Raw genomic sequence first — 8205 nt, 5'->3', positions numbered from 1 at the left:
ATTCCCACATGGGCGAGCTGTGCCTGAGCTGAGCTGCTGCTACGCTGCCAACAGGAGGCAGGATGGCTCAGCTGGTGAGAACACAAGCTCCTAACAACAAGGTTTCAGGTTTGACTCCTGCATGGGACGGTGGGCTGTGTTCCCCCCGCAACTCAGATTGAACATGGCACCTAGAGCTGAGCGGACGCGAACTGCCGATGGGCAGCCGGATGGCGACTGGACTTGAGGTAGCTGCACCCTCCACAACTAAGATTGAAGGACAATAACTTGGCTGTTCCCCTTCTCCAATGCCCCAATAAAATCTTTTAAAAATGCTGACTACAACCTTCCTCATTGATTCTCTTCCTAATAACTTGCTACTGGCTCTTTACAAAATATGGGTCTAGTTGCTGGCTACCTTTATACATACGGGAAACTCCATGCTTCACCCATGTGTTGCATCGACTTCCAACATTATCGTCATTTTGCAAGAACCAATGGCATCACCCAACTGACATTTTTTTTTCATATAAGCACAATTAATGCTCTTTACAGAAAACGTGGAAAAATAAAGCCCCTCTCTCAACCTTCACTCTTCACAGAGACAGCCTTTGTGATTTTTTTTCCCTCCCAGACTTGTAGACATACTCGTACTTTAGGGCAAGAGGAATGACATTTTTCTGTGGTGGGAATTCCACCAGCAGTGAACCTTGCTTATCTGGCATTAGGGTCTCAAGTTTTACAGAAAATCTAGCTTTAGGTTTTAAGAGCATTTCAACTCAGACATTTTGAAAGCAAATCTTTTTTAATAACTTGATTGAGATGTAATTCACATATCAAAAAGCTCCCCCTTGGGCCGGCCGAGTGGCGCGATGGTTAAGAACTGGCTTGGGACGCCAGAGGGCCCCGGTTCGGATCCCACATATGAGGGCCAGTGACACTGCCCTCCACAGCTAAGATGCTGAACAACAGCTCAACCTGGAGCTGGGCTGCCGTGAGTTGCCTTCAACGGCTAGGCTGCGGCCCCTGCTGCAGTGGGTTGCCATGGGCTACTGTCTATAGTCAGCAGCCAGCGTGAGCGGCCAGCAGCCGCAGTGAGCGGCCGTCCAGAAGCCGGCGACTGATCTGCCTCACCCGGGGAAGAGCACAATGATGGTGCCAGCATGGGCCAGTGAAGCAACGTCCTCCACAACTAAAGAACAAAAGGACAGCAACTTGTCTGTTCCCGTCTCCCCAAACCCCCAATCAAAATCTTAAAAAAAAAAAAAAGCTCCCCCTTAAAAAAAAAAAAAGGCATACAATTCAGTGGTTTCTCTAATTCCAGAACATTTCTCTTTCTGAGGTGTATCACCCCCAAGTTCACTCCCCAGCTGGCGGACCTTGGACAAGTCACCCAAGTCCAGGGATTTCTTTGTAGTACCGGGCGCCCAAGCCCCAGGTTGTCTAAGGGACACGCAGAGCTCAGACAGAGCCCCGCCCCCGTCGCGTGGACAGTAGGGTCAGGTGTGTGGCCCCTCCCGCTAATCCATCGGCCCCGCGCAGCGCGTTACCGTTTGATTACACTGTAATTAAATGTAAGTTCGTAGCACTTCTCTGTTAAACACACTGTAGTTTTCCTGAACTGCACTGGCTTGGTATCCACCCAAACCTGCATTGTCCCCCGCAAACCCCTCGGGGACTCTGAGACCGGACATAGTAGACCAACACACCCAAAGGGCCGCGCCGCAGCGCAGGCGCACGGCAGGCGCAGCCTGAGAGCGTCAGCGCGCATGCGCTCGGGCGCGTCCATTTCCCATCCCTCCAACCCCCGCCCTCGCACCGATGGTTTCGTCCGCGGTGGAGGTGGGGCTACGCGTGGCGCGAAAATCGGCGCGAAACGCTGCACCACTTCCGTGAGCAGCTCCGCTCCCGCTCTCGGCATCACCATGGCGCAATGCCGCCTCACCGACTTCTTTGCGAGTCGCCGTCCCGGACCTCGCGCAGCATCGTCGCGGGCCAAGCCGACCTGGAGCACACCGAGCCCTGCCAAGCCCTCGCCCCGCACCTCGGCCACCACCACGGGCGGCAGCCGCAAGCGCGCCCGCCCGCCAGCAGAGCCGGTGCGCGATGAGCCCTCGCCGGCTGCACGCAGGAGGCTGAGGCTGCCCGCCGACGCGGTGAGGGCGAGGGGCGGCCGGGGCCGTGTGTGTGTGTGTGTGTGTGTTTGCGGGGGTGGAGGGAAACTGAGGCGGGACGGGGACAGGCTGGGGAGGGGCTTCTGCAGAGACACGCCCCAGAGGAAGGGCACACAGATCAGGGGGTTGGATGCAGAGTGTAAACCGAGGTCCCAAGTAGGAGTTCTGGACTGTGGTTGTGGGGCAGAGACCTGGCGGGGAGTGTTTGCAAGAGCCAAGTCCCAGCTGTCAGGCTGCGTCCTCTGGCCAGGGTAAAGACTCCGCTTGGAGGGGACTTGCAGCGAGTGGGGAGAAACTTTAGGCAGGGGAGCTGGTGGATCTGACTGATGCTGTGGGAGAGCCAGAGCTGGGCGAGCTGGTAAATGCTAAACCTGTCTGCTAGGCTGTGTTAGGAGGCAGGCCTGAGTAACTGTCTTGAGAACAAACTGGTGGGTGGGCCAGGTCCCTCTATTAACAGAGTGCCCTCAAGAGGCTGGACTAAAAAAAAAAAAAAGACTAAAAAAATAAAAATAAAAAAGAGGCTGGACTGACGGAAGTAGACAATCCTCTTTCTGGAGAGCCAGTGTATGGCAAGGTCTTGTCATTCATCGTTCACCTTGGGGGTCCTTGCCCTCAGGTCTCTAGCCCTGGCTCCCCGACTGCCCTTGGCTCCCCAGAGCACTCCTCTCCGAGGAAGAAGACAAAGAAGGCTGTTCAGCTGCCCAGAGTGGCACCCCAGGAGGACAAGGTGAGGAGGCTGGATCAGGGGTGAATGAAGAGAGCATGGGGGTGACTGGCCAGCTGACAGCACCCTGTGTCCACAGGTGCCCTCGAAAGTCACCTTCTCTGAGCTCAACTCATGCCTGAAGCGGGCCCGGGAGCTGGGGGCACGGGTCCAGGAGCTGAGGGCAAATGCCCAAAGGAATGAAGCCAGGGACCCAAATGTGCCGGAGGCCGAGGGGCACCCAGCAGAGCCATGGTGAGTCCTGGGTGGGCTGTCGGGCACCTCAGGAAAGGGTAGGCCTGGTAGGGCCAGGACTGGGCAGAGGGCAGGAGCTGCTCCTTCAGGGAGCCAGCAGAGTCGAAAAGGCCTTCAGACCTCAGCACTGCCACCCGCTAGCCCCGAACCCTCCTCCATCTGTAAGAGGGTGCCCGTTCCTGCCTCGGTGGGCCCTTGTGAATTTCAAATAATATTGACAGCCAGCGGTTATTGGGTATTTGCTTCCTCTTGCCGTGTCTGTCTCCCCAGGTCCTGTGGTCATCATGCGCCTGCCTGCCTCTTAAAGATAAGGAGGCCAGGGCTGGGAATGGCCAGGGACCTCCCTTGGTAACCAGGCAGGACATGGCAGAGCTGGTTTTGAAGCCACTCTTTTCTGTCTCCATCTCTGATAGTGCTTGTGATGGGGAGGTGGGCATACAGGGAATTTGTCAATTGGTATGCAGTGTGTCATGGGGGCAGTTTTGTAAGCCTCAACGCTGAGGTATCCCCGGCCTCTGCTAGCCTTTGGGTACTGGGCGGGGTGTGGGTCTGGCACTTCTCTCAAGGCCTGGCTTCCTCCCTGGCAGTGGAGAGAAGGCGCCCGCCTACCAGCGCTTCCATGCCCTGGCCCAGCCAGGGCTCCCTGGCCTCGTGCTGCCCTACAAGTACCAGGTGTTGGCTGAGATGTTCCGTAGCATGGACACCATCGTGGGCATGCTCTACAACCGCTCTGAGACTGTGACCTTTGCCAAGGTCAAGCGGGGCGTCCAGGACATGATTCGCAAGTGAGCAGGGTCCTTGGAGGGTTGGGGGTCTCGTCCTGCCAGTGGAGGCTGACCTGTGCCCTGCTTGGCTCTCTCACCCCTGGCACCGTCATCCCACAGGCGTTTTGAGGAGCGCAACGTGGGCCAGATCAAAACCGTGTATCCCGCTTCCTACCGCTTCCGCCAGGAGCGCAACATCCCGACCTTCAAGGATGGCATTAAGAGGTCCGATTATCAGCTCACCATTGAGCCACTGTTCGACCAGGGTGAGTGGCTGTGGCCGAGTCCACTCAACTCTGAGCCTCCGTCTCCTTGCCTGTGGTAATGTGTGGTTTTGAGCATGGGTGTGAGGCATCGGGCACTGGGCCTCATTTGAGACCTGTGGTTGCGGGGCTGGGCAGCTGGGTGAGTCTGGCCCAGGGGCTCAGGCCTGGACTCTTCCCACAGAGGCTGGCAACATGGCTCCCCAGCTCACAGCCTCACGACTACTGCAGCGACGGCAGGTGTTTAGCCAAAATCTGGTGGAGTGCGTCCGAGAGCACCACAGGGTGAGCTTACGACCCCAAGGTGACCAACTCAGTCCTTGTTGTATGAGGTGTCTCCCCTGTGGTGGGCCCTGTGCTCTGTCCTGTCCTTGAGTGCTTGATCTGTCCCTGCTGTCACAGCCCCAGCAGGAAACGGGCCCTCTCGAGAGGCTGAGTTCTAGAATTCTCAGCCACTCTTGGAGGCTGGGCCATCATATCATATGGATGGGGTAGGTGTGGTCAGATGGGATCCTGGCCCTGGCTCCCAGCTGAGGTGGAGTCTGCCCTGAACAGAGAAGCGGGGAGCTCAGTACTGTAGCCTCAGGCCTTGCGAGGCGTGTGATGACTTCAGTAGGTGCTGTACTCCACGCCTTCAGCCCAGCTGAGCACCTGGGACCCTGAGAGATGAAGTAGCTTGCCTGAGGGCACCCAGCTGGGATAGGAACCAGGACAGCCCTGCCCCACCCCCAGGCAGGTATGCCCCAGCGTCATCTGGCACCCCTCTTTTCTTGGACAGGCCTTCCTGGCCTCCCTAAACCCCCCCATGGTGGTGCCTGAGGACCAGCTGACGCGCTGGCACCCACGCTTCAATGTGGATGAAGTGCCTGACATCAAGCCTGCTGAGCTGCCCCAGCCACCCACTACGGAGAAGGTGGCTACTGCCCAGGAGGTGCTGACCCGTGCCCACAGCCTGATGTCGCCCAGGGTGAGGCTGGCTCTGGTCTCCCACGGTGGGGCAGTCTAACCCCCATGTGGGTACCTGACAAGCTCCATGCTCTGCCATGGGCCTTGGGGGTGGTGGGACATGCCCTCCCCACGTTCAGAGCACTGCCCACCAGCAGGCTCTGCCTTGGGGTGCCCAGCACAGGTGCCTGATGCACTGGGATGAACTTGGGCTGGACAGACAGGGCCTCCTGGGCAGTGGGTCCATGCAGATGGGGTTTGAGGGGCCTCCCCTGTGGCTGGGCCAGGGGAGGCTTCTCCTGACCTCTCCCCTCTAACTTGTCCCAGATGAAAAAGGCCCTGAGTGACCTGGCCCTGCGCACAGCCGAGCCCAGCAGCCCTGGGTACCCTAGCCCTGCACTGCCAGCCACCCCCCCAGCTACTCCACCTGCCCCTCTGAAGGGGGTGTCCCAGGACTTGCTGGAGCGGGTGAGTGTTTGAGGTCCCAGGGGGGAGTGGGGCTGGACCAGCCATCCAATGACCACTCCCTGTGCCCACTGCAGATCCGGGCCAAGGAGGCACAGAAGCAGCTGGCCCAGATGACACGGCGCCCAGAGCAGGAGCAGCGGCTGGAGCGGCTGGAGCGGCTGCCTGAGCTGGCCCGGGTGCTGCGTAGCATCTTTGTGTCCGAGCGGAAGCCGGCGCTCACCCTGGATGTGGCCTGTGCCAAGATGGTGGATAGTTACCACATGGCCATGAGCCCAGGTGTGTGCAGGGGCCCCTCCCCATGTCCCCCAGTCTCAGATGAGGGTGGGCACCATGAATTTGTACCATTCCCCACACATGCATTAAGCACTTGCTATATGTACTGGGTGGGCACAGCTCCCTCGAGGTCACCTCCTGAGCCTCTATCTGGCCCCTTCAACCCTGTAGCTTCTTGAGGCTTCCTCCTCCTCACAAATCTGGCCTTTGCCCTTGCAGTCCCTCAGCTGGCTGGGTTCCCATAGTATTGCCCGTTCCCCTGAGGTCTCTGGTCCCTTAGAGCTGCAGGACACCTCTGCTGCGGGGTTTTCAAAGGCTAGGACCTATGCCGGGCTCAGTGGGAAGGCTACCTCCTTGGGAGGGCTGTGCAGTCCCTGCGCTTGCTGGCTTCAGTCCTGTGTTCAGTTTACTCCTTTGCTTCTGGGGACATAGGTGGGTCTAGCCTGGGGGAGGGGCTGGGGGGCAAGGGCTGGCCACTAAGGAAGGCCTCTTGACAGGGCCTTGCGGTGGGAGCAGCACCCCTTTCAGATGTGCACACGGGCCTAGAGGTTTGGGAGGCCAGGCCCCTGGTCTCATGTACCCCCCTCTTTTCAGGGGAGATGGAGAAGCACATACAGCTCCTCTCTGAGCTGCTGCCTGACTGGCTCAGTCTCCACCGCATCCGCACTGACACCTATGTCAAGCTGGACAAGGCTGCTGACCTGGCGGGTGTCACCGCGCAGCTGGTCCGCCTTGCACATGCTGAGGCACTGTGAGCCTGACAGCTGCACAGCAACACACAAACGTGGGCGGAGGCCCTGGCCTGGCTCGCCGTGCCTGTTTTATCCCCTTTACAAACATGATGCACTTTTGCTGTCCCTTCTGAGTACTCATGAGTGTCAGAAGCTGGGCTGGGCTCTGGCTGCAGGGCTTGGAGGTCTCTGGCCAGTGTGGGTGGTGAACCCACCTTGTACAGCATATTGTTATTAAACTGGTTTCTCTTGGCTTTGTGTTTGCCGCACTGGGGGTGCAGGGATGTGGGGTATTGGGGTGGGGAGGGTGGCTTTGCTGCCATCAGGTTGCACAGTGTGGTTGGCAAAATAACATGCCTCCCAGATGCCCACATAGGGATCTTGAGATGGGAGTTGATCCTGAATTATCCTGGTGGCCCCAGTGTCATCAGAGGGCCCTTATAAGAGGGAGGCAGGAGCAGAGACTAGAAGGTGGTATATCATTGGCTTTGAAGATGGGGGGTGGCGTCATGAGCCATGGAAATGTGGGTGGCCTTTAGAAACTGGGAAAGGCATGGAATAGATTCTCCATGGGGCTTCCAGAAGGAACCAGCCCAGTCTACACCTTGATGTTTTAGTACTGTTAGCCCACTATATCTGGATTCAACTGATCAGTCGAAAATTCAAAGGGAAAAAAAGTTATGTTGTTGCTGACATGTACTATGTAACTGGGCCTAGAATGGTTGCCCTGTACTGAACACATGGACTTGTCATTATTCCCTAAACAATAATGTAACTATTTACATTGTATTAGGTATGTGTGTAGGTTATATATAATGTATAAGGTATGTGTGTAGGTTATATATAAGCACAACACCATTTTAGATACTTGAGCATCCTGGTATTTTGATATGGGGGATCCTGGAACAAAGGCCCCCATGGATACCAAGGGACAACTGTACTTTTAACCTCTAAGATAAACTTATTTTAAGCCACCAAGTTTCTGTCATTTGTTAACGGAAGCAATGAGAAACCAATTTGGGCAGCACCTGCTTCCTAAGCCAGTCTGCTCCCCATACCAGAGAACCACCAACTGCTGCAAGTGCTTTGAAAGCACCATGCATGCACACCCGGCTGTGGGATCCCAGCATCTTCCGCTCACCTCCTGGCCCCATGTCCCAGATCCCACCCTAGGTACCTGAAGAAACACCACTCTCGCAAAGTTGATTATTCATGTTGTCATTTCACTGTAAATGAACCTGAGCAGCTGGGCTTGGCTTTGCTCTGGGCTATCATTTCCAGAACCTGTAGGAAAGGCCCCAGATAGTACAAAAAGTAACCACAAAAAAGGATTTAAAAAAGTCTTAGGTGGGTAGTCAGTGCCCCCTGGCAGCCAGTGGAGGTCACTGTATCCACCTAGGCTGGACCTCTCCTTTCACCAGTTGGTGTGGTGCAGGGTGCCTGGGTCACTCATACTGCAGGAGGGAAAAAAAGGGCACGGCCCCCAGCTTCTCTCTGCCCTTCAGCGAGGTCAGCTCCACTATGCTCACACATTCCAGCACCTCAGCACGCAGTTGGTTCAGCAGATCACAGGCTGTGCGCATGGTTCCTAGGGTGGGGAGGGGCAGAATGAGGTCCCCCAAAAGCCTGGGCCACCCGGGGGGTTGGGGG

General features: G+C 56.9%; 1 protein-coding gene across 1 annotated transcript; it reads left to right on the top strand.

Annotated features, from left to right (window-relative positions):
• Positions 1-1857: 1857 nt before the first annotated feature.
• Positions 1858-6802, top strand: CDT1 (chromatin licensing and DNA replication factor 1). Its single transcript, XM_019654484.1, has 10 exons — positions 1858-2135; positions 2770-2880; positions 2957-3111; positions 3699-3896; positions 3996-4141; positions 4323-4423; positions 4917-5105; positions 5411-5551; positions 5626-5827; positions 6419-6802. The coding sequence occupies exons 1-10, from the start codon at positions 1905-1907 to the stop codon at positions 6577-6579; spliced, it is 1635 nt and encodes a 544-aa protein (XP_019510029.1). The 5' UTR covers positions 1858-1904; the 3' UTR covers positions 6580-6802.
• The last annotated feature ends 1403 nt before the right edge of the window (positions 6803-8205 follow it).

This window comes from Hipposideros armiger, unplaced genomic scaffold, assembly GCF_001890085.2.
Source record: "Hipposideros armiger isolate ML-2016 unplaced genomic scaffold, ASM189008v1 scaffold_224, whole genome shotgun sequence".
NCBI classification, from domain to species: Eukaryota; Metazoa; Chordata; class Mammalia; order Chiroptera; family Hipposideridae; genus Hipposideros; species Hipposideros armiger.
The sequence above is the reverse complement of the archived record's forward strand: the minus strand, read 5'-3'. Positions and strand labels throughout refer to the sequence as shown.